At 40.5% G+C, this 26,971-nt stretch overlaps 1 protein-coding gene across 2 annotated transcripts in view; it reads left to right on the top strand.

The window, feature by feature from the left end:
- The window catches only part of FBXL7 (F-box and leucine rich repeat protein 7), a 370,400-nt gene that overhangs the window by 85,205 nt on the left and 258,224 nt on the right, over positions 1-26,971 (top strand). For both annotated transcript variants that reach the window (XM_036279622.1, XM_036279623.1), the window contains exon 2: positions 20,857-20,946. In XM_036279622.1, the coding sequence (XP_036135515.1) occupies positions 20,857-20,946 (90 nt within the window). The remainder of the gene's footprint in view (positions 1-20,856; positions 20,947-26,971) is intronic.

Genomic DNA, 26,971 nt, shown 5'->3' with positions numbered 1-26,971 from the left:
GAACTGGGATTAGGATAAAGCTCTCTTGTCTGTAAAAACAAGGGCCCTTTTCTCCACAGTACTTGACCTGCTAAATCCAAATGCATGGTCATGCCAAATGGGCTAAGGTTTGTTTTAGAAATAACTGATAAAAAGGCATTTTAAAGTAAATGCTACTGCTTTTGGGTGGAGAAATCATGGTAGAATTTAATGCTGTGTAATATGCAGGCATGGGTTTGTGTGTAGTGAGAAAGTTTGTTTCGTTTTGTTTCTAAATAGACAACGAAGTATTCAGAATTAGTTACTGATTCTTCACTTTTGTATTTTTAATATGTTTCTTCCTACATGAAAATAAAGATGAGTATGGACTTTCAAACACAAATTTTTATACATTGCAATTCTCAAACCATCTTGTGTACCTGAAGTTGTCCAACAACATATAAGTGGGCTTGACAATCATTCGTGATCCTGTGTCCTTCCTTGATTTCAGAGACACCAAGAAGTCAGGCTGCAGGGGTGAGACATCCCTTCTGCTGCATGGGGTCCCTCCTCATCCAGGAGAGGGCTGGGCGGGGCGTGAGCAGAGCTGACAGAGCACCTATCCGACTTCCTCAGAGGGAAGGAAGAGAGACCTGATCCCATCTGGGTGCCCACTGAGTTCCCAGCAGAGATGAAAGTATGCGGGGCTGCCCTAGTAAATGTCCAGGCTCGCTGCCGGTGTCTTCCCAGGCGTGACATCTCTGGGATCTTACTCCCCTCCCCCCAGCATCCTCCTCTTCTTCCTCCAACTAGTTTATTTCTTGATCTACTCTGAGTTTGTTTTCTTCTTAACCCCTGTCAGATTTCTACTTGGCAATGAACTACTTTTGGTAGCTTTTCTGTGAACCTAAAGGGAGGCAGCGACACTTCTTTTCAGTGCCAACATTCAGACTCTGCGACATCAGTCTCCCATTGATTTATATCCATGTTTTTGCTTTACTGTAGTTGGAGATTCTTTGTATTTTAAAACGTTGCTAGTTTTGTAATTTGGAAAGTTAAAAAGGCAAGGTCTATATTTATATGGGAAGTATTGCCTAGTTCATTAAGCAGATATTTACTGAATTTCTCCAAGAGCTCCTGGCACTGTGCAGAGCGGTGATCTGGACAGAGAGACTCCGTCTCTGGGGGTCCTTGGGCTGAGTTTGGAGAGAATGGCAGTGGATCTTTATCACATAAGGTCTTGTGAGCCATAGTAGAGGGTTAAGTTTGAGTCAGAAGCCAATGGGAAACCGTTAAGGAGCTCTAAACGTGGCTGGTGATGTGATCTGATGATATGAGCACCAGTGTGGGTGAGAGGCATCTTGAAAACATGGGAAGGAGGGATCACAGGACAAGAGGGAAAGCACTTTGACCAACATATTTGATCCCCTCTCTTTGTTATAAAAGATAGAAATCTTAGGCAGGCAAGATTATTCTGCCTGTTCAAACCATACATTGAAAACATCTCCCCAGATAGCATCGCATTAACAAAAACACCATTACAAGTGCCTGGAATTCTTACTTTTTATTTAAATGAGTCAAAGCCCTGTAAATTGCATTCCAAAGTGTTTATGAACATACTCATAGCTTAAATATACCCTAGAATTTCCGTCTGGGTTTCACAAAACGTACCCATCAAATGCAGCTTGGTTGGTCTTTGAGCTGAGTGGGATGAGTTTTACAAGAGGGTGTGTGAAGATCTGGTGAAGGAAGACACTGATGCCCTGTTCTTCCTTTAGACCAGAGCGGAAAGTCAGAGGCCCCCGTCACTTTCACAGATGAAGCCAAGCCTTTGTGCTAGAAGAGTTTGGAAAAAAAATTCTAGAGAACTTTACAGTTATTAACCAGTATCAGTACATCAAGAGAGAGAACAAGGATAGAAACAACACCTGTGGGTGGAGTATTTTATCTGATTTGGCCAAAAGGCAAAGCTATTACATTTTCAAAAGAGAACCAAGATTAGCTTCTACATTGCTGTATTCAAGAACTCTTCCAGTTTCAGGCAAGATTTATTTTGTTTAATGTAACTCTTTTTACATACCTTCCCCTTCACTGGCCCCTGCAAGCCTTAAGTTGGGTTATGACCGCAGTTTATATGACAAAAGAGTTGCAAATGCAGAATTTAGGGAGAGTAATTTTTTTTTAATGCCTAGAGCTTTGAAAAATGCAACCTAGACTATAGGTGGAAGCTGAATAAATGTTTTTGAAAGAAGAAAGACCTACCAAGTCATCTGTTCATTGCTCAGAGCATGTTATACTCTTCCTCAGGGTCAGGAAGCCTTATCAGATTTATTGTGTGGCTATATATATACTGCTTTTTATTTCTACTAGGCTATGCTTTTTAGAAACATTACAATTCATCACTGTTAAATTATTACTTTGTATTTACTCAACCTTTTGCAGAGTCAGTCTCTATAGTAAGAAAGTGCTGCTTTCACATGAAAAAAAAAAATGCTATGTTTAGGATGAAATTTTTTTCTTGAATTCCAAGTTTTAAGCCTAATATTGCTGCAGTTCCTGTGTCCACCACCTACTGCAGCAGACAGATGCTTCCTTTGTCCTGTATTAGCTCCCATCACAGAAATCCAGCAGTCTATCAGAACCAGTAGGAACTGGGAATGTCTTAGTGATACCATGACTTGATTTCTTTCTGTTTCCTAATTTTCTGTGTGTATCTTCATGCTAAGGTGGATCCTGCTTTTTGATACAGTGTGGCTGCTAACAGCTCCTAGGGTTATAATCCAAAGGAAGAGAGTATGTTTCTTCCCTACTATTGAACAGCCTTGGCCATGTAACTGCCCCTCACTCTCTGTCCAGTCACTCACTGGACAATAAGGATGGGCTCCCATTGATAGGCTTCAGATAGGCAGAGTGCCCTGCTGGAGGTGATGGGGAATTGACTCTCACCCAACCATGAGCCACACACAATCAGGAGCCGGGTCCGTCACTGTGCTCAGTCCACTGCTTTAGGCTCTCTTTGTTCAAGTTCTGATTTGGAAGACTTCTGGCCATCTGTGAGGTACTCTATGGCTGCCATTTACACTTTCTCAGCTACCCTCTGTTCACAAATGCCCATTAGCAGGATGATTACAGTCGGCCCTCGTTTTGTCATGGTTAATCAGTTCCAGACTTTACCACGATAAATGAATTTCCAGAGTAGGATTCTTTATTTATAAATCGAATATTTTCATAGTTAGAGCATAGAAAACCTGTTTATTACCTTCTAAATACTTTTTAAAACATTATTAGAGCCCTCTAGACATGAAATAACACCCTTTAGTCACCATTACACTTGTATTACCCAATATATTAGAGAAAATAAGACATATTAGACATTACAAATATCATATTATTATTATTGTACATTTAATTACACACACACAGAGTTCTGACACACAACCACAAACCTATGAAAATAGTGCAACTTGTTCGATGATGAAGCGATGAAGATGAAGAGATGTACTGCACAGCCAAGAAGAACAAGGCTACTGTTCCTCTGAAGGCACAACCTCAGTAGGACAGTCTTCAGGTGCTGCAGTATCTTCAGCAGGTGCATCATCGTCGTCTTATGTTAAAGGAGTAGTAGGAGTAGGCAGTGGGTGTCTGGGTGTGCGGCTGAAGAACATGGTGATAGGCGGTTGCTGGCACTGTCTTTTCATATGCATGAGGAGGCGCTTGTAGGGTTCTATCGCTCCATCAAGTGCATTCTGGAACCGAAATGTGCATCATTTGTGGGCACCATTTGCCAATCATGTCCTGTACTACTTTAATAGTTCTCATGACTTGCGAGAGACGCTCAAGTATAAGGCCAACTTCCTCCTCCTGACCCCCAGGAACCTCTGGCTGCTCTTCCTCCTCCTCACTTGCAGACTTAGTCATTTCCACCAGGTCCTTGTCAGTTAAGGACACTTGTTCTGGATGATACTCGCCCTGGATCTTCTGGAACGTGTTGTTCACGTAGTCCTCTGCTGCAGGCTGGTCAGCAGAGGCAGCTTCTTTGTGGAAAACGACACTCTTCAGATAATACCTCTTCTGGAACTTCTCGAACCAACCCTTGCCCACCATGAAATCCATGAACGTTGCAGAAGAGGGTTGTGGTTGAGGTTTGTCCGCTGTAAAGCTCTGATAGAGCTACCTCGCCTTCTCTTGGATGACCAGTGAATCCAGTGGAATGTTTTTCCCGTGGCTGTCACTGATCTGAACCTAGAGCAGACTCTGTTTTCCCTATAAACTTATTACAACTGGTCATGATGTGCTTTGCTTTGTGTTGAAAGAGACAGTAGCCATTGCATAGATGTTCTTTTCATCTTTACAGATGGAGCAAACGGTAGACTCATTCAAGTCGTAATGGTGGGCAACCTCCATGATTTTTCTTGCTATCTTTGATTATATCCAAGAGTTTCACCTTCTCTTGGATAGTAAGCATCTTCCTCCAGTGCTTAGTTTCATTGTCAGAAAGCTTAGAAGAAGCAGCACATTTAGGAGCCATCGTGGGGCTTAGATAAAAGTTCTCAGAAATTGCAGACACTTACAAGAGCAAAGATGCTTCTGATGTGTAGCGATGTAGAAGCGTGTATGAGAGAAATGAACTTGCATGAGGCTGAGCCAATCAGTGTCCAGGATAGGAAGAGAATAGGATAGTCAATCAGTGAATAGCCTGCTCTGATTGGCTTGGTTTCACCACACCCTATTTTTTGGAAAAAAGTTATTGCCCACACACAAAGAGTGGTCAAGGGGTTACATCTGGCATTGAAGGATTTACAGGGGTGCTCTAATACATAGGCCACAGTCCATCGTACAGTGATTTTAATTTAAAAAAAAATGTTTATTTATTAATTTGTTTTTGTTACAGATGTTTCTCATTTTCCCATTGACACCCTCCTCCCCTTCCCCCACCCTATCCCCAGCTTTGTTGTCTATGTTCATTGGTCATGCATACATGCATGTAAGTTCTGTGGTTTATCTTTTCCCCCACAAACACCTCCCTCCTCTGAGGCTTGTCAGCCTGTACCCCACCTCCATGTCTCTGGGTTAATTTTGTTCAGCAGTTTGTTTAGTTCACTATATTCCACAATAAATGAGATCATGTGATATTTGTTTTTCTCTGCTTGGCTTGTTTTGTTTAGCATAATACTCTCCAGGTCCCCCCATGCCATCTCAAAGGATAAGAAATCTTGCTTTCTTACAGCTGCATAGTATTCCATTGTGCACATGTACTACAACTTTTTAATCCACTCATTTACTGATGGACACTTGGGTTGTTTCCACATCTTAGCTATTGTAAATAGTGCTGCTATGAACATAGACGGACATATATTCTTTTTGATTGGTGTTACAGGCTTCTTAGGGTATATTCCTAGAAGTGGAATCACTGGGTTAAATGGAATTTCAATTTTTAATTTTTTGAGGTAACACCATAGTGTTTTCCATAGTGGCTGCACCAGTCTGCATTTCCACTAGCAGTGTACTAGAGTCCCCTTTTCTCCACACCCTCACCAACACTTGTTGTTTGATGATTTGTTGATGGTGGCCATTCTGAGAGGTGTGAGGTGATACCTCATTGTTGTTTTAATTTGCATCTCTGTGATGTTTAGTGATGTTGAGCATTTCCTCACATGTCTCTTAGCCATTTGTATGTCCTGTTTGGAGAGGTGTCTATTTAGTTTCTCTGCCTATTTTTTAATTGGATTCTTTGTCTTCCTTTTGTTGAGTTGTATGAGCACTCTATATAATTTGGAAATTAACCCTTTATCTGATATATCATTGACAATTATGCTCCTATAGAGTGGGTTGCCTTTCCATTTTGATGATTGTATCTTTTGCTGTGCAGAAGCTTCTGAGTTTGATGTAGTCCCATGTGTTCATTTTCTTCTTTGTTTCTGTTGCCTTAGGTGTTGTATCAGTGAAAATTCTGCTGCTTATGATGTCTGAAATTTTGTTGCCTACATTTTCTTCTAGAATTTTTATGGACTCACAAGTTACATTTAAGTCTTTTATTCATTTTGAGTTTATTTTTGTGTATGGTGTAAGTTGGTGTTCTAGCTTCATTTTTTTTTTTTTGCAGGTAGTTGTCCAATTTTCCCAACACCATTTATTGAAGAGACTGTCTTGACTCCACTGTATACTCTTGTCACCTTTGTCAAGTATTAATTGAGCATATTGTCTGGGGTCCATTTCTGGGTTCTCTATTCTGTTTCATTGATCTATCTGCCTATTCTTGTGCCAGTACCAGGCTGTTTTGATTACAGTGGCTTTGTAGTATAAACTGAAACCTGGTAATGTGATCCCTCCAACTTTGTTCTTCTTTTTCAAGATTTTTTTGTGGCTAATTGGGGTCTTTTCTGGTTCCATATAAACTTTTGGATTATTTGTTCTAGTTATGTGAAGTATGTCATTGGTATTTTGATGGGGATTGCATTGAATTTATAGATTGCTTTGGGTAGTATGGACATTTTAATGATGTTAATTCTTCCAGTCCATGAACAAGATATATGCTTCCACTTTTTTATATACTCCTCCCTTTCTTTTTTTAATGACCTGTAGTTTTCTGTGAAGAGGTCCTTTACTTCTTTGGTTAAGTTTATTCCCAGGTATCTTAATTTTTTTTGCTGCGATGGTAAATGGGATTGTCTTTTTAGTTTCTCTTTCTGTGATTTCATCATTGGTGGATAAGAATGCTGTTGATTTCTTGACATTAATTTTGTATCCTGCTACTTTGCCAAATTCATTTATTAAGTATAGTAGATTTTTGATGGAGTCTTTAGGGTTTTCTATGTACAGTATCATGTCATCTGCAAATAATGACAGTTTCACTTCCTCCTTTTCAATTTGGAGCACCTTTATTTTTTTTTCTTGTCTAATTGCTGTGCATAGACTTCCAGTACTATGTTAAATAAGAGTGGTGAAAGTGGGCATCCCTGTCTTATTCCCATTCTTAAGGGAAATGCTTTTAGTTTTTGCCCATTGAGTATGATGTTGGCTGTAGGTTTTTCATATATGGCCTTTATTATGTCAAGATATGTTCCCTCTATTCCCAGATTGCTGAGCTTTTTTATCAGAAATGGATTCTGGATTTTGTCGAAGGCTTTTTCAGCATCTATTGATATGATCATATGGTTTTTATCTTTCCTTTTGTTTATATGGTGTATCACATTTGTTGATTTGCAAATATTGTACCATCCTTGCATGCCTGGGATGAAACCCACTTGGTCATGATAAATAATTTTTTTGGTGTATTGCTGGATCTGATTTGCTAGTATTTTGTTAAGGATTTTGGCATCTGTGTTCATCAGGTATATGTAGTTTTCTTTCTTTGTAGTGTCTTTATCCAGTTTTGGAATTAAGATTATGCTGGCCTCATAAAATGAGTTTGGAAGTGTTCTTTCTTCTTGGATTTTTTGGAATAGTTTGAGGAGAATGGGTATTAGATCTTCTTTGAATGTTTGGTAAAACTCCCCCGTGAAGCCACCTGGGCCTGGGATTTTGTTTGCTGGGAGTTTCTTGATTACATCTTCAATTTTCTTTGTTGTTATTGGTCTGTTCAAGTTTTCTATCTCTTCCTGGTTCAGTTTTGGGAGGCTATGTGTTTCTAGAAATTTGTCCATTTCTCCTAGATTATCCAATTTGTTGGCTTATAAGTGTTCATAGTAAGTTTCGATAATCCTTTGTATTTCTGTGGTCTCAGTTGTTACTTCTCCTCTTTCATTTCTGATTTTGTTTATTTGGTTTCTCTCCTTTCATTTCTTGATGAATCTGGCTAAAAGTCCATTGATCTTGTTTATCTTTTTAAAGAACCAGCTTTTTGTTTCATTGATCTTTTGAATTGTTTTTTTGAGTCTCTATGTCGTTTATTTCTGCTCTGACCTTTACTATTTCCTTCCTCCTACTAGGTCTGGGTTTTTCTTTTTGTTTCTAGTTCTTTAAGTTGTAGGGTTCGAAAGTCAATTAAGAATTTTTCTTGTTTCTTGAGGTAGCCCTGTAGTACTATGAACTTCTCTCTCAGGACTGCTTTTGCTATGTCCCACAGATTTTGTGTTGTTGTGTGTTCATTTTCACTGGTTTCCAGGAAGTTTTTAATTTCTTCCTTGATCTCGTAAGTAACCCATTTGTTGTTTAATAACATGCTATTTACCTTCCAAGTGTTTGAATGTTTTTGTGTGTTTTTATTGTAATTGAGTTCTAGTTTCATGCCACTGTGATCTGAGAAAATGCTTGATATGATTTCAGTTTTCTTGAATTTGTAGAGACTTGTTTTGTGTCCTAACATGTGGTCTGTCTTTGAGAAAGACCCATGTGCACTTGAGAAGAATGTATATTCTGCAGCTTTGAGGTGAAATGTTCTGTAAATATCAATTAAGTCCAACTGATCTAGTTTGTCTTGTAAGGACTCTATGTCCTTGTTAATTTTTTGTATAGAAGATCTATCCAGTGGTGTCAGTGGTGTGTTAAAGTCACCCACTGTGATCATGTTGCTATTGATCTCGCCTTTGAAGTTCTTCAGAAGTTTTTTTAATATGTTTTGGTGCTCCTGTATTTGGTGTGTATATGTTTACCAGGGTTATATCCTCTTATTGGATTGCTCCTTTTAATATTATGTAGTGACCTTCTCTGTCTCTTATTATAGCCCTTGTTTTGAAGTCTATCTTGTCACATATGAGTATTGCTACACTATCTATTTTTTTCATTTCCATTTGCTTGGAAAATTTTTTTCCATCCCTTCACTTTCATCCTGTGTGAGTCATTTGTTGTGAGGTGGGTCTCTTGTAGACAGCATATATATGGGTCATGTTTTCTTATCCAGTCAGCTACCCTATGTCTTTTGATTGGAGCATTTAAGCCATTTGCATTTAAGGTAATTATTGATTGATAGTTATTTGTTGCCATTTTAATTTTATGCCTGTGCCTCTCTCTCTCTCTCTCTCTCTCTCTCTCTCTCTCTCTCTCTCTGTTTCTTCTTTTTCTAATAACAGTCCCTTCAGCATTTCTTGCAGTGCTGGTTTAGTGGTGGTAAAATTCTTTAACTTTTTTTTTTTTATCCATGAAGCTCTTTATTTCTCCTTCAATTTTGAATGATAGCCTTGATGAATAGAGTAGTCTTGGATTCAGACCCTTGCCTTGCATTACTTTGTATACTTCATGCCACTCCCTTCTGGCCTGCATTGTTTCTATTGAGAAATCAGCTGACAGTCTAATGGGAGCTCCCTTGTAGGTAACTTTCAGTCTCCCTCTTGCTTCCTTTAAGATTCTTTCTTTGTCTTTAATGTTTGCCATTTTTATTATGATGTGTCTAGCTGTGGGTCTTCTGGGGTTCATCTTGCTTGGGACTCTCTGTGTTTCCTGGACTTGTGTGACTTTTTCCTTCACCAGTTTAGGGAAGTTTTCTTTCATTATTTCTTCAAACAGGTTCTTTATTCCTTTCTCTGATTCTTCTCCTTCCGGAATCTCTATAATGTGAGTGCTGTTACATTTTGTATTGTCCCACAGCTCCCTTAAACTTTCCTCCTGCTTTTAAATTTTTTTTTTTCCATTTGCTACTCTATTTGAGTGTTTTTCTTTACCTTGTCTTCTAAGTCACTGATTTGATCTACAGCTTCTTCTAATCTATTAAACCCTTCTAAGGTATTTTTTATAACAGCTATGTCATTCTTTATTTCCTCTTGATTTTTGTGCATAGCTTCTATCTCTTTTTTTAAGCTGAAGTAGTTCCCAGTGAGCTCTTCATAATTCTTATTAAGTTGCTTGTAGTTCTCTCCAAATTGTTTGATCACCTTAAAATCATTGCTTTGAATTCTTTATCTGACAAGTTGCTGTCTTCCATTTCCTGTAGTTCTTTTCTGGTGATTCCTCTTTTTCTTTCCTTTGGGTGTTGTTTCTTTGTCTCCCCATTTTAGCCGTCTGGCAACTCTATACCCACTGAGAGATGTTTGGATGTGTATGCAGCTCAACGTATATCAAATAAGGCTACCGTGCCTCCCAGACTGTTTTGTGTGTGTTGCCTCTTGCCTGCTGCAGATCCTGGAGGATTGACTACTAGGGGCTGGTATTGGTGTGTCCTGGTATGTGTTGCTGCTGGATCACGTGGACCCTCTGGAACTGTTTTCCAGCTGGTCGCTGGTGCCACCTGTAGCTGTATAGCTCAGGCTCTGTTGGAGCCTCACTCCCTGCCCATACCATGAGTAACTGGATCCCACAGTCCCTTTGGAGACTTGGCTCTATGCCTATCTTGTGGGTTGCAGGGTTGCACAGGTCTCTCTGATGCCCCCACACCCTGCAAGTCCCGCGGGTAAGTGGATCGCACAGTCTCTTTGGAGACCTGGCTCTACGCCTATCTTGTGGACTGCTGCATCACACAGGCCTCTCTGGTGCCCCAATACCCTGAAGATTCCACAGGCAGCTGTATTGCACTGGGCACTCTCAAGCCCTGGCTTCCCACAGCTCTTGTGGGCCGCTGGGTTGCACAGGCCTCTCTGGAGCCCCACGTCCCCAGCTGACGGCTGGGGAGAGCTGCTATTCCATGGTGCTCAACTCCTGCTCAGTTTTTGCTGTAGTTTTTGGGGATGGGTCTCAGCTGCTGGTCTGTGCTTCTGTTGCCTGGGGATGAATGTCTGCTCCTGAGCCTCTGTTGCAAGGAGTATATCTCAACTCTGATCGGGCTGCTACTGTGGGGGATAGTGCCAGGCTCCTGGCCGTCTGCAGCTTCCACAACTGGCACCTTGGCAGCTCCACTCTGTGTTGACACAGAGTGTCCACTGGTCCAATGATGCAGGTGCACTGGTGGGCTCAGGTTGCTGGGCCCTAGCTGCTCCCACTGCCTCCTCCCAGAGAAGACCCAGGATCTCCCAAAATGGTGGGACCTCCCCACGGTGCAGGGAGACGTGCCCTGAAGAGACACTTATCTTGGTAGCCGGCTACTCCAGGTCCACAGCACAAGAGCCTTCTGCTCTGCATCTCTGCACTGCTCAGGCTCAGTCGTCCACTTTTACGTCCACTCACACTCTCTCACACACTAATTCACTCTCTCACACACTCACCCTCCCTCTGGTCCTGCCTGCTGCCATCTTTTTCTCTCAGTGATTTTAATTTTAATTTTAATTGTAATACAGGGGTGTATAATTGACTCAGACGACTGAGCACACACTGTATCATTTTCACTGTCTCGATCAACTTTTCAATGAATATATTTGAAAAAAACCACGATAGAGTGAAGCTGCAAAAATCGAAGTGCAAAGTGGCAAGGGACAACTGTACTTCTACTCCTCTGACACAGATTGTAGTTTCCCATTGTGGTTCCAAGGAAGCCTCTGCCCAACCCAAGGGAAGTAGAGGAGATGTAGGAGGAGCGAGCATAATACTCTTAGGAGCATGGCAGGTAATACAGTTGGATTTCTCAGTTGGAGACTAAGATCACACTGAATAGGCAGGGTCAGAAGTCACACCCCCAAAAAGAAGACACAGCAGAGAAATAACCCAGCTGGGATTTGGTGACTTAAATATGTGTGTATGTGCATATTTGTGTATATACAGATATATTTGTATATGTATTTGTACATGTATCTATGTACATATATGAATATATTTTTTCTTAATTACAGGAAATTGTATATGTATATATAATTTCAATTCCGTGGAAGGAAGAAGTTGGTTAACAACTCTGTCTCTTCCACTTGACCTTTAACTTTGAACTCTGTTTGGATCTTGGTTTGTGTTTATAAAGTGGTTTGTAGTTGTGGTGAAAGGTTGATAGCTTTTTGAGTTGAAGAGTATAAAGAATGTGGGAGGGGAGAGGGATCATGAAGACGACCCCCCCAGTGTCCCTTTCCCTTAATCATAGGTGCCAGGATTGTTGCTAACAAGTCTTGAGTAGCTTACTCCAGGCTTCCCAGCTAGTTAGGGGTAAGGCTGGATCTGAGCTATGAATTTCAGTTTCTCCTATTAAGTGCTTTCACTTTTTTTTTAAATCCTCACATGAGGATATTTTTCCACTGATTTTTAAATAGAGTGGGAGGGGGAGAAAGAGGTAGAAAGAGAGAGAAACATCGATGTGAGAGAGACACACGGATTGGTTGCCCCAACGAGGGCTGGGGATCGAACTGCAACTGAGGTACGTGCCCTTGACTGGAATTGAACCTGTGACTCTTTGGTCCACAGGTTGATGCTCTAACCACTGAGCCAGGGCATGCTGAGTGCTTTCTTAACAATATTTACTGCCCATGTCTTCTCTGTGGTAGAAAACGTGTTTGCCATAATTCGCTTTACCAAGTAGAGTTGTTTGGATCTTTTTTAGTTTCCTTGTGCAGATTTTTGTCCTTGACTCCTTAATAAATGGGTACTGTGGGGTAGGAAACATAATTAGATCCTAAGATTGTTTTTATTAAGATTAAGATCTAAAATATATAGCTCTTCCACTTTTCTTAGGTTTAACACTTATGTGTGAAAGAAGGAGAATCAAAGCCTTTAAGAATTATTTATTATTCAGAATTTCTATTCATTTTGATTGATCATCCCTGATAATTGTGGTAAACACATTTTGTATAAAAGCCTTGAAATCCATGACTGGTTGCAGGGTGCAAAGGACTGTAACTGTCAGACTTCAGAAAGGGGCTCAGCTACGAAGCCACAAGAATTCAAAGGGTATCACTGCCTGTCCCTTCACTATGTTCTCTGTTGAAAGGCAAAGTGTTTCCTACTCTCTTTCCTTGCCTTTAAGGCCCTGCAGGAGAGTAACCTCTGCCACCAAGGTGGCTTAATCATGGAACTGTGTCTACCACAGTGTTTCTCTGATACAGGGGATGTTGAATGAATGAATGAATGAATGAATGAATGAACCAGAAGAGGCAGTAATGAGTTTATTGATACCAGAGGCTCCTGATATCAGAAAATGAACACATGGTTTTGAAGGTGCCCCAGATCATGCTGAAACAGCTCTGAACTTCAAAAAGAACTCTTCTTGCCTGTCCCTGTGCGTCTGGATAGAGCAGAGCATGGTCCTCTCATGACTCTTAGGCCACAGCAGCCCTTCAGAACCATGGAGGAAAGTGACTGGTGCCAATTGTAGTGACATTGTTATGAATATAAAATTGTCTTTCGGATGGCTTATAGTACGATGGAAATTCTCGTGTTGATGTATGTACCTTTTAGCCTGCCTATGGTCTGTCTGCTCCTCTCATTCCTCTGCTCAGAAACCCAGCTGTGAGGCAGCACCTGCAGCAGCAGCACCTATCTTTGTGTCGGCTGACGTCTGTGTTGACTCTCGTGGAACTGCCTGAAGGCCCATAGGTGGCTGAGGGACTGGGGGAGCAAGCTCCACCTTGGTACCTCTAGTGAAACACTGTCTGGCCTCTCCAACCTGAAACCACCCATGATGGTGTGCCAAGTGCTTGCTTTCTCACAAGTGGACAGACCTTTTCAGAATTTCTCGCTTTCCGTGACGCATTAAATCTTACTGCTACTCCTGCTGTTCCACCCATAATAACACTGCCATGGAGTGAGACTTCAGTAAATGTTTGTATGATAGTGTCAGGGTGGGATTTTCTGCTTTCTGTTTAATTTTGCAGAAAATGGTGTTGAAGGGACCCCACCCCACCCTCTTAGATCCATGTCTTTTCTGGAATGACATGGATTTCTTATTTAGAAATAGAGGCACTGCAGATGTCACTATTGCTCCATGGAGTAGGGTGGGCCCTGACTCCCATACGTCTGGTGTCTTTGTGAGAAGAGACATGGAGACACACAGAGGGAAGATGGCCATGTGATGACTGAGACAGAGACTGGAGTTATGCTTCCATAAACCAAAGAATGCTGAGGATTGATGGCAAGCACCAGGAGCTAGGAGAGGGGCATGCAGACGGTTCTCCTAGAGCCCCCGAGGGAGCACGGCCCTGCCAACGCCTTGATTACAGACTTCTAGCTCCCAAGACTGTGCGACAATAGACTTCAGTTATTTTAAGCCATCCAGTCGGTGGTCATTGGTCACAGCAGCCCTGGGAAGCTGTACAGAGTTCTATGTGGTGTGTCACTACTGAGAACCTGTTGGGATTTTGCCAGTTCTGGTTTGCATGCTGAACGCATCGTCATCGTGTGAAGACTGTCTTTTGGGGTCAATATAGATTTGAGTGGTGCCCATAAGGAAGGGAGAGTGCCCTTTAGGAAACATTATGGGAAAAAGGCTATTCCATTAGGAAGAAATTTCTAGTTTGTTTACTCAGTCAGACCCTCAGTCTTATGCCAACTCTACTGCCTTCCATGGGTGGAAGAGGACTGTGTTGAAACCGTGTCATGTTCTTCTTCTTTTTAGTAGTTGCAGCAAAGGGGTAATGCAGAAAAGATGGGCTTTTACTGAGGTTTCTGTCTAAGTAGGCCTTCTTCCTTCCCCAAGCGAAAGGGAGTGCCAGTAGGATGTGGAATGATCGCTGATCAATGCAAATTGTTTCTACTTAATTCTTTCTCTTTTTACCCTTTGGCTTCCAAGCTAATGCTACTGAAATGATTAAGTAGCCTTCAGAGCTGTGTGTGTTTCAGCCATGGACTTCATTTTACATCAGGGTTTTGCTTGTGTGGTTTGATAGTGGGATATCCCCTGCTGCGCTGTCTGACTTGGGCTGGAGCCCTTCGTGTCCCAGAGAGAACATGAACAGTCTCTGTATAGGGGAGGAAGGGAAGCCCCAAGTGCCCTGGCTGGCCTGTTCCAGTTGAAGCCTCTGCAGAGCATAACTGTGTGGGGACCTGAGGCCGGGTGTCTGCTGGGTGAGCCCTGCTGAGTGTGCTGGCTGCCTCTCTGGACTCCTCGCTGCCCGCAGCACCGGCTGCACAGCCCTGCCCACAGGTAATACAATACTCAGAAGGTTCGTTCCTTTACATTCCTTCCTTAACCCCAGCACTCGGCCACCCCAGGGATGCAGCAGGGTTGTACATGGTTCTTGAGGAACTGCTGACCCAGCAGTGGGGTTGTCCCATTTTCCCTCCTGGAAGAACTCCGTGTACTTTGTTTGTCTGCTCCAGCCACAGCTCTCAGGATCTGATTTCTGCTTGAAACAACAAGCACTGGAAGTTTGAAAGTTGAGAACCACAGTAGTCAAAGCCGCCACCCAACATTATTCACAGCAGTGAAAAGGTGGATACGCCCCAAGTGTCCACCAGTAGATGAATGAATAAAAGTGTGGTATATGCACACAATGGAATACTATTCAGCCATAAAAAGGAATGAAGCACTGAATCATGCTAAAACCTGCATGAACCTAGAACATTACGATGACTGAAAAAAGCCAGATGCAAAAGAGTAACAATTGTATGATTTTACTCATGGAAATGTCTACAACAGTGGTTCTCAACCTTCCTAATGCTGCGACCCTTTAACACAGTTCCTCATGTTGTGGTGACCCCTAACCATAAAATTATTTTTGTTGCTACTTCATAACTATAGTTTTGCTGCTGTTATGAATCACCATCGGAAATATGTGTTTTCCCATGGTCTTAGGCGACCCCCATGAAAGGGTTGTTCAACCCCCAAAGGTGTCGTGACCCACAGGTTGAGAACCACTGGTCTAGAAGAAGCTAATTCATAGAATCAGAGAGCAGATTAGATTTTACCAGGGACTGGGGGAGAGATGAATGAGGAGTTATTGCTTAATGGGTAGAGAATTTCTGTGTCAAGTAATGAAAAAGTCTCGGAAATAATAGTGATAGTTACACAACATTGTGAATGTAAATAATACCACAGAATTAAATACTAAAACATAGTTTAAATGGAAAATTTTATGTTATGTATGCTTTTTAAAATTTTTTCTTTTTTGATGTTAGAGAGAGAGGAATGGAGAGAGAGAGAGAGAGAAACATCTATGAGAGAGAACATCGATTGGCCACCTCCTGCATGCCCCCCACTGGGGATCAGGCCCACAACCTGGGCATGTGCACTGACCAGGAATTGAACTGGCGACCTCTTGGTGCATGGGTCAACGCTCAACCACTGAGCCGCACCAGCCAGACTGTTATGTATGTTTTTAAAATAATGAAAAAATCCAGTACTTTGCTCCAGGTCTTGAACTTTACTAGAGACCTTCTCTCTCAGCAATGAGGCAAATGCTGAAAAGTGTTCTTGGCTTTTTTCAGGCTGGACATAAGCCCACAGAAAGGCAGCCTCTTAGGGGAAGGGAGTATCTTGTTCCCCAGGTCCACCCCGACGCCCCCAGTTGCAGAAGTGTGTGTTCTGCTCCGCGGCCCTGACATCACTGTTATGTGCTGAGGGAAACTGTAGTAAGGAAAGTTCCTGTTAGGACATTAAATGTCTTGAAAGGAAAAACAAAGCAAAACAGAACTCTAACAGTTTTTTTCTATTTTATTTCCCCTTGTCCTTAGCTTGTACTTCCAGTGTTCACCAGGAGAGAGTAAGGAATAGGGGAGGCAAAAGCGTAGGACACCATCTTCTGTGTTTTGCTCTCAATAAAGCAGGGTAGGGGGCTCAGCGTCCGAATTCTCCACGTTTCACTCTATTGCAAGGTCTCTGACCCTGGAGCTTCATCTATTAAATCTCTCCCCTTTGTCTGGAAAGAGCTAATGTGCTTTCACAATATGTGTTTAGCATTCCTCCCCCCCCCCCCCAAAACTAATATGCACCTAGGCCAGGGATTAAGCAGGGTCGTCCTTTGAGATAACTAATATTAGTCTGTGTGTATGGACATTTGAACTCTGGATCAAAGAAGATAAGAAACTAACTTGTAAAATAACAATAAGGAAAACAACAGTGGGTTCAACACTCAAATATGACCCACCACTCCCTTGATCTAATTCTGAGAAATTGAAAAAAAGTCTCTTTCCATTGGTGTGGGCTTTGATGTTAATTCAGGCTCTCATGGTGCTCCAGCAGCAACTTGCAAATAAGGTAGCCGAAAGAAACAGGAAGTAAGTGGCTAAGCCCCCACCTGGGTCCACATGCTCGCTTGTGAATTTCATATGAGAAGTCTGTGGCAATCCACAGGAATGGATCCAGTGCGTATGATCTGGAATTGATATAGGGAATCAATTTTGCAAGTGGTTTCTCGGACGCTTAAGAATGTTAGAAATCATAGGACCCATGGATTCACTTTTTTTTGTCATGTATTGATTGATATTTTCTATCCCACTCTTTATATTCTTCATGTTTTATCAATCAATCACAATGGAATGTCTGTCTTGTTTTAAATATCTGCGTTTGCAGAATCCGCCTGGGCACTGGGAATGAGGAGAGAAGGAACTTATTTTACATATGGGAATTTTTTAATTAAAAGAGACTTAAAATCCCTTTCTAATAGGATCCCCATTTAATGAACATTCTCTTTCTCTTCAAACATTGAGAGAACATGGCACACTCTGACAAAAGGCCCAAGGGTTGCGGGATTGGAACAGAAGACTAGCACATTCTTCTCCTAGCGGTCCTGGGTTAATCGTGTCCCAAGTGACCTAGATGATCCAGACACCACTAATTTCTCCCACTGTGATCCAGAATTGTATGCCTGCGTTAACTGGTTACAGATAACGTTTACCAACCTCAATATGTTATTCTTCACTCGTTTTAATATTTATCAGTATTTGATACCTAATTTTTCAACTGCCCTCATTTGGGCCCTTTCGTCTACTTGGGAGGAAATTAATAAAGTGCAAAATTTTACTTTACCAAATCCAACAGGCACATTTCTCATAGGCTGATAACCCTGAATGAGTGTCCTTTCTGCCTCTATTTAGTGCCACATTTTCCTATTTTTGTGCTTTTTATATTGTTTGTTTCCCCGATCTTCTTCCTTTTCTTTATTCACCAGCATTTCTTAAACTGGAGTTTGTGGTCCTTTAAGGGGTCTGCATACGTTTCCAGACCTGTCTGAGAATTTCCTCTGAATTTGTTTTGTTTTATGCTTTCCTTTTGATGATTATCTTAAAAATAATAAATAATTGTTTACTGGTTCCCCTTTACAAGAGTTCTACCACATGGCTTTGTTGTCCAAGCTGGCTCCTGGCTTTTAAGGAGGGAGCTCTGCTTCAGTGGTTATGGGCCAATGGGGAATGAAGGAAGAGCAGTGAGTGATGCAGTCAGATCACGTGAAGGTCCATGGATGTGGTGCTGAGTTGCAGCAGGAGGGACTCTGAGTTCTAGCGGAGGCATGTGGTGGGCAGGCTGAGTCCTCACACAGCCTGGGGTCGCCTGGACATGCCAGAACCACGAGAACATCGGCTTTGGCAGCCAGTACTATATTTACATTTCGAAAGACAACTTAATGTCAGCAAAATAACATCATCTGCCACGTTAAATTCATGGTGTTAATTGAAATTTTATGGGTTTTATTGTTTTTGTGTTTAATTGGTTATTTTGTTTTGATCTTGTTGTTGAATCAGAGCTAATGCATATGGAGTTTATTTCTAATTTTCCATTTGTGCATTGCTAAGTCACAGTATACTAAAAATAATTTAAGTCTGTGTATGCATGGTGCACAATAGTGCTTTTTTTTTCTTCAGAAAAGGAAGAGTTCTGTAATGGCCTCATAGAATCATAAACTATTTGGGTTGCTAGAAATCACTTAGTTCACCCACCTCCTCGTCTCCCTACAAGATGTGGGCACTGAGCCTCCTGGAGGAGAAGTGAATGTCCAAGATCAAAGAGCTAGGGAGCAGCAGACTGCAATCAGAGATCAGTTTGACATATTTCTCACTAGGTACCGAGTCCCATATGTCAACCCCCTCCAAAGGTGAACCATGGCAGATGAACAGTGACTGCAGAGGCCACCTAGACACAAACTGAAGGAGAGTTACTGCACTGCGTTGGCTAACTCTGAGGGAGGAGAATGTGAAATGGGTGGGGATGATGGGAATAACAGACTTGTTATAACAGAGTCAGAAATCACAGGGAGCTTCCTTGTCCATGTGATACCACCTATGACCTTGGATTGTTCCATTACTCTCACATTAGCAAACAGATCCCTGAAGTGCTCTCAATCACCCACTGGTGCTTTTCTACTCTGTTTTTAGACTGGAAGCTCATGCCACCTAACTGGGGTGTATACCACTGCATAGAAAGACTGTTGGAAAACAGTGTTTCTCAACCATGTGTAAGAGTTTTCATCATAACTTGTGGAGCGAGAAGAGTTCATTTGTGGTATAATAGGATGGTCATTATATTAGTTTTCTATTGCTCCATAACAGATTACCACCAACTTAGCAGCAGCTAATGAGATACATTCTTTATCTTATTTTCCTTGGGTCAGAATTGGGGGCTCGACTTTTGTTCAGAGTCTTACGAAGCTGTAGTCAAGGCACTTGTCAGGGCTGGGCTTTCATCTGGGGCTCAGTCCTCTTCCGTGTACACGTAGGTGTTGCCAGAATTCACTGCCTTGCATTTGTAGAACTCATGATGACTTGCTTCTTCAAGACTACATGAAGTGTCTCCTCTAGACTCCCATAAAGGGCTGATCTATTTAGGTCAGGCCTATCCAGAATAATTTCCCTTTTGACTAAATCCCACTCATTAGGGAATTTAATTACATCTGCAATATCCTCTTACCACCGTCATATTCCATGACTTAGTGGCAAGTTGTAGGTTCTGTCCATAATCAAGGGGAGCAGATTACCAAGGGCATGGGCACTGGCTTAGCCCATTTGGGCTGCAACAAAATACCATATAGACAAGGTGGTTTATAACAACATAAATTCATTTTTTACATTTCTGGAGGCTGAGAAGTCTGAGATGGAAGTGTCTGGTGAGAGCCTGCTTCCTGGTTCATAGACCATCATCTTTTTCCTATTTCCTCACATGGCCAGGGAGTTCTCTGGGGTCTCTTCTATAAGTCCCCTTCATGAGGGTGCCACACCCATGACCTAATCACCACCTAAAGGCTAATCCCCTACTAGGACCATCACATTGGTGATTAGATTTCAAAATGTGAAACTAGGAGGGACACACACATTTCATTTCTAGCAGGTTCCATGGGAGTTATCTAGAATTCTGTCCACTAGAGTCATTGGCACTTTCCTCACTAGGCAGTGAGTGTGGTTTGTATTTGTGACTTTCCTGTGGCACAAAGAGAATGTTCAGCAATATTATATATGCTCATATTCAAGGTCAGAAGAGTGGAAACCGAGCTGTCAGCCGAGATTAGATTACTCAAACCAGGGGTTCTCAACCCCAGCGCCGTTGATGCTTTGGGCCAGATAATGGGGGAGGCACTGGGACTGTCCTGGGCACCATAAGATTTTCAAGCAACATTCCTGGCTTCTACCTACTCGTACCAGGAACATACCCTTCCCAGTTGTGACAACTAAAAATGATACCAGACATTGCCAAATGTCCCCTCGCATGGCGAAGCACCCCCAGTTGAGAATTACTGCATTAGAAAAATAATGTAGACTTTTTTTTTTAAAGAAAAACCTATGAAAACAAAAACTTTTTTTTTTTAAAGGTAATGCAGCTTTTTGGAATGATTAAGCCCTTGCTCCTCGGATAATGCCTCATTCTTAGATCTGTATTTGTCCTTTACTGGAAAATTGTATAGTTTACAGCTGCAAATAAAAAATTAATATTGGAGATGTGTTTTGCACGTGTACTTTCTTAGTCATATGTATGCCAAAATTACATTATGTTATCATTTGACTATGTTTTATAATCTTGTCTGAGTTTATAGTCAAGCAAGATTATAATAAGGCTTTAGTTCTATGCTGACATGGGTCAGGCATTTCCCAAAAGATATTTAATGCATAAGGCAAGAAACCTAATAAGCTCCTTTCTTGGTATTATGGCTCCTTTCTTGGAAACAAGTGATGTGGCTTGGTATGGGACAGAGTGAAAGGCACGGGCTAGTTCTGAAATTACAAAACTCAAAAGCTGCTCATTTCTGTTTTCTCTAGGCAAAGGCAGCTCAAGCATCTCATCCGACGTGAGTTCAAGTACAGATCACACACCAACTCAAGCCCAGAAGAATGTGGCTACCAGTGAAGGTAGGCATCTGGTCTTCATTATCTCTTGCCCTCTCTTCACAGTGCTGGCTATTTTGGGAAGACAAATAAAATGTGTGAGTCTGAGTTCTGTTCTACTGAGTGGGAGCATATGAGAGGCTTAAAAAATGAGAAGGCAATGGTTTTCCCAAGTTTCCTTTCTGTTGTGCTGCCGTCACTCGCCACTAAGCTTGTTTCCGTAGAATAAGTGTCTCAATTCTAAGGCAAATGTTGTTATTTTGTGATAGTATAGTAGGTGGCTTTGGAGAAGGCTTTGTGATAATATTTATCATGTTTTTCAGTATAAAAATGTTATGATTGTAAAGGCTTTGTGCTGAACTTGAAAGTTGTGCAAGGACCTTGAGAATAAGCACACTGGAATTCAGGATTGTGAAAATGGGAAAGTTGTAGTCTCATGATTTGTAAACATTGAACTAATCACCAATATTGATAGTAGGAGAAGAGTCTGATGATTTAGAGAATAATTGAAAAGTCCTCTCAGGAAGACTATATGCAGTAATAATACATGTTGAAATTCAACTGCTTCCTAATTATTAAGAAGCTTTTGAGCTATTGCTTACTTATGTGAGTGTGGAAATAATTGTTTCTGTGGTAGTTATTTAGTGGAAAGTTGACCCTTTTATGGAATCAGCTCCTTTTATTTTAATGTTAAACACAATTAAATGACTTCTTTTCTGAAGAGGACTTTGTAAACTGATTGTCGAATGAAGGTCCAGTGTTAAGTTATCAGTGCCATTTATAATGAGACTCTTTGGGAGGTGTCATCTCATTTCTGCCACACTGTCGAGAGCCTGCTTTCCTAAAGAATGCAGCATGTTGTGGAAGCACATTTCCATCTTTGTTTCAGAGGCTGAATTTCTGCTGCTTATGATGTGGGGAAGCATACTTATGGCCTGATGTTGTGCATTTCAGCTGTGTGACTGCTCTTGATCTGCATTACAGTTCATGCATTAATGATGATGCCTTCCCTCTGCCACGTGTATCTTCTTTTTGGGTGTTCTTTGACTTGGTGTATTTCAAGTAGCACAGAATTACCTTTTCTGGGTTAATTATCCCCAGACTGATGCATACATTGTTTTTATAACTGGATTATGGTCCCTTGTGTTTAATTCCTTAGCATTGTTTTACCCACATTGTAATGCAAACAGATTGGGGTGTTCTCCTCCATGCAATCAAATATCAGGTACCAATCTAATTTTAATTTTCTGCCTGTTAATTCAGATATGGGCACTAGATCATTCTTGGAATTCAGTTAAGGTAATGTGCAAATCAGGCGAATTGATCCTAGATACATGCTTTGGAGGTTTTCAGCTCTGTGAAGCCAAAGTAGACATCACTTCAATTTAATTTATTTATGATCCTCTGTAGTCAGAAATCTGTTTCATAAGATTTTCACTTTTTTCTCACCATTATTTTACAGTCACTCTTGTCACAGTTCTTTGTCTAATTTGAGTGGCTCTGAAAATAGAAAGCTAAAAGTATGTTAAGTAGTTTTTCTTTGTTTCCCTATCTCGATTTCAGTTCTCTTAATATAGTTTTCTCCTTTTCAAAAATAGAAAATACAAAAATGTATGAGCCTTGTTGTAGGGCTGAGGGGAGGAGCTGTGAGACTATATGCATGAAAAATGTCTGTTTTTTATGCTTCAAAAATACTCTATAGGGATTTAAATGTTTTATTTTTATTTTGCCTTTTTCTTAAGAAGATTCTTTTTGTACAAGCACAGCCAGTGTTTCGTACATTTTTTATCAGAATGCATTCTCTATCATGCTGTGGGTAAAAGCAGGGGAGAAAAATGAGAAAATGTGATTCTCATATGAAATGGAATTTTTAGCAACTGAACTAAATTAGTATGCATTTTTTTCCCAACTTTTAAGTGGGAGAACCCCATCCCTCTGAAAGATGCTCATCCTTTTTAAAATATATATCTCAAAAATTATAAAATAAAGTATTGCTTTACTATTTGTTTTTATGAATCCTCTTTTCTGCTGTTTTTAATCAATGAAAATTTAAAAGTATTAATAAATTAGGCATGGGTATTAGTTACATTGAAATGCATTTCAGGGATGTTTGCTACATAATTGGTCTCACATTATCAGTCTGGTTTTTCAAGTTGGAAGCACAATAGCCAAGGCCAAGTTTCTCAATGCATAGATGACAGAGTCCCGGTCTACCTCATGGGACAAGCAGTTAAGGTATCATAACCTCCAACTTCCACAGAGCGAATTTACCTCATGGCATGCGTGTTTTCTCCTACTGGAAAACACCTATATACAACATGCTGGCAAAAAAACAGAAGGTGTACTTTGATTTCTTACTATAGGAACAAACTTAAAAATGCTCCTCTGATTCTATCCCCACTGTTTTCTAGAACTATGTTTAAACTTTGATGTGAAGAAAATATTCAGTGAGTGGTATACTTCCAGAAGCCATTTGATCATGGTTATTTTCTTTAGTTCCTTGATCCTCTTATGATTTTTCACCCCTGAATTCATTGATACCATCTTTAGGAAACACAGGCAGGATCCTTAGTTTTAAGTTCTGAGTGATATTGATTTCTAAAAATGATATATATTGCAAACGATAATATTTAATTTTCTTGTAGCCTTTGAAAATGGTGGTCATACCTGTCTGTAATAGCTGAGTTGGAAGCATGGTATAGCAGTGTGGAACTTCTCCCTGATGGACTGGATGGGGAAGGTCGTTGCTGTTAGTGGTGTGTGTGTGTTTCTGTGTGTCCATTAAAAAACTATTTTTTCTTTATTAACTTTAGAGAGAGGAAGGGAGAGGGAGAGAGAGATAGAAACATCGATGAGAGAGAACATCGATTGGCCGCCTCCTGCATGCCCCCCACTGGGAATTTGGCCCACAACCTGGGCATGGGAATTGAATCCATGACCTCTTGGTGCATGGGTCAATGCTCAACCACTGAGCCACGCAGGCCAGGCTATGTGTTCATTTGTATCCAAACTCCACAAGATAGTTAATGGCAGGAGAATCCTCTCTTACTAGGAAACAAGTAGGTAACCACTCTGTGCAATATATGCTGGTAGAAAAACTGAGGACATGGGAGTTGAGAGAAGGGAGAAGCACTCACATAGCCTTCACCTAACCTGGTGCTGGAGGTAGGAATGGAGATGAACTGTAAACAGACATGAAGGATCCTACTGGGGAGATGGCAGTGTTCTAAAATTGGATTGTGGTGATGTAACTGAAGTGCAGGTTCGACTGCCTGCCACAGTAAAAACCAGACTTGTGAAACAGGTGCTGGTTCAAAAGAAAAGAGGTTTATTCCTGTGCCTTGATCTGGAAGAATGATGGACTCTTGTCTCAAACACAGCAGCCAGCCTTGAGCAGAAGCAGTTGGGTTGGGTTAGATCATGAAGACACTTCCTAAAAATAGCAAGCTGAGCTTGGATTTCTTTCACAGAATGGGGGGTACATGGATGTGGCTTTAAGGGTTGTATCCCAACAACTCAGTTTTCTCTCCAGCTGGAGAAGGTGAAGCAGTTAGTTCAAAGGCCAACTGTAATTGGCTGATGAAGAGTCAGCTTCATTCAGTTGCTCTGCAGACATACTCAAGTTCAGATATTAAATTCATTGACAACACACACAGTTCATAGGTGTGATGGCTGTTTTGTTACAGAGAAACAAAAACTTTTGCTGAAGATTATACACCTAAAATTGTCAAACAGGAGTGACGCAATAATGTTCTGGTAAGAGATGGTCAAATTAGGAAAAAGCATAGCCTCTAATAGACCCGTTCCCTTCTAAGCAGGAAACTATTTTATTCTCTTTTGTCCACCTGATCTTTAGCTGACTATTTTGAGCTGCTTGCAGAGCTGGGGCAGGCTGTTAAGAAGAGTTTGAGAAACATCATTGAGCCTAAAGAGATCAGTAGTTCCAATGGGATGAGAAGATCTGCTTCCAATGATAAAAGGATCTTAACCCACTTGAGTAGATTAGCTCTTACCAGGAAATGGAAACAGTACTTTTAAGACAATCCAGGATTTTAAATTAAACTTTCCGTAGATTCACTTAATAGTGCTTTGTGAAATTGCTCATTTAGGTAACTCCCTGAAAGAAGTTCGTTTTAATGTTTTGTTTGAGCCATGTGAAATGAGTTGATTTATGAAAAATACTTTTCATGGAAGCTAAAATTACCAGTTTATTTATATGGTCATGAGTTCTCATGTTTTCAGTGCCTAAATTAGACCAATTCTATATAGTTATTTTGAAAATGCTTAACCATCTGGCTTTGTTTTTATTCTCTTTGTCTTATATTATCTTCTTTGTACCTCTTGATGTACTCCTCAAAAAAAAAAAAATTCATAGAAATCACTCAGGAAAAAAAAAGATGATGCTTTTAACTGAAGATGGATTCCGCTTTCCAAACAGCCTTTTTGACGATCTAAGAAATTCAATAAACATTTTTGGGAATGCACTATTTCAGGCTCTTTCTAGCGCTTCAATGAGAATTATTGCATTCACCTTTGTTTCATCCATTGTCACACTTCTCCTGAGAAGTAGATATAAAAGTTTCCATTTGGCAGATGAAAACAGGGAGACTCAGAAAGAATCAGGGTGGTCCAAAGTCATATAAACTTAGTAAGTGGCAAAGATAAGCTATGAGCCATGATTTCTGACTAAGATTAATTCTTAATGCTTGCCTTGTAAATGTCATGCAGATCTACCAAGAATTTCATACTAATTGTTTTTATACGTTTATATACAAGTATATCTTTAAAGTACTTTGACAAGTTCCTTTTCAAATGCCAACTCATAACTGTGTCTAGATTGCTGATAGTATATATACAAGGAAACACTTTCTTGGTCTATGTACAGTCTAGAAATCGACTTTAACTCCTTAATTATAGAAAGCAAAAGTCAGTATTCTAGGCTGCTTTTATATTGGGGGTTAGTTTTCAAGTAACCATAACTATGCCCTTAATACTCTACACCTGACAGAATTGGGATTTGAAATAGATATTTAAGTTAATCATGATATAGGGTCTATAGTGTATGCAATATAAGAGTAGTGAATGGTTACATTGCTTGCTATCCCTTTAAAACTGAGCCCGGGAATTATTCTTTAATTTGAAACGTACACAAGTGGAAGATAGCAACCTCAGAACATGAGCCTTGGAAGACTGGAGTGCACCTTGAAGCAGCCTATTCCGATCAAATGACTTAATCTATGATGCAAGAGAAAATAGAGTGAAAACATATAACATAGAAAGAGGGATCAAAAGTAAAGAATTGGAAAAAGAAAATGACACTAAAGTAATATCTTTAAAAGTAGTTATAAAATGATACCTATTCAAGTTGGAAGTTTGGGTGTAAGACCTGATGGGGAAGAAGAGATTTTGAAATATGAAATGTAGAGTTAGGGGCTTTTACCCTGTGCATGAGGAAGTGATGACTGATTATTATAACGATTTGTTTTGCCTTTAAAAAGTAAAATTTAAACTTAACTATCTCTGAACATTTCAGGATCCTTGTGGAAAGCTTTTGCGATGAAACTTAATATGTTTTGGTAATTAAATTAACAGCTTACTGCTTTGTGATCAAGTTTCTTGTTCAAGATACTGCATAATTGTAAGTTAGGTGAGTTTTGAAAAATCGCACCAGTTGCATCTGGCAATTTGAGCATGTTACAAATTCCGCCTGCCCAGTTTAACAAAGAAGTCAGATTCACATCTGATGATTAGCTTAAGCAGTGGGAAGCTTATCAGCTCAGGATCCAGAAAATTGTTATATAAGCCTACAAAGACACAATGAAATTCTAAACACCATCTCAGACTCAAGAACTAAGTTTAATTTCTTGAAGGAATTATCTTCCCAAATCGATCATTCAGGATGGCAAAAATGTAATTTAGTGGGCTCAGAAGAAAACTGGGTTTCTGTGTATGTGTGTGTTTAAGAGCATCTTCGAGTACTACTTGAGAAATCCAGAACCTCTCAGTGTCTTTATGTAGAGTTTGGAGGGAGAAAAAAATTAGATCTTTA

The sequence above is a fragment of the Molossus molossus genome, unplaced genomic scaffold (assembly GCF_014108415.1).
Source record: "Molossus molossus isolate mMolMol1 unplaced genomic scaffold, mMolMol1.p scaffold_m16_p_3, whole genome shotgun sequence".
Taxonomy (NCBI): Eukaryota; Metazoa; Chordata; class Mammalia; order Chiroptera; family Molossidae; genus Molossus; species Molossus molossus.
The sequence above is the reverse complement of the archived record's forward strand: the minus strand, read 5'-3'. Positions and strand labels throughout refer to the sequence as shown.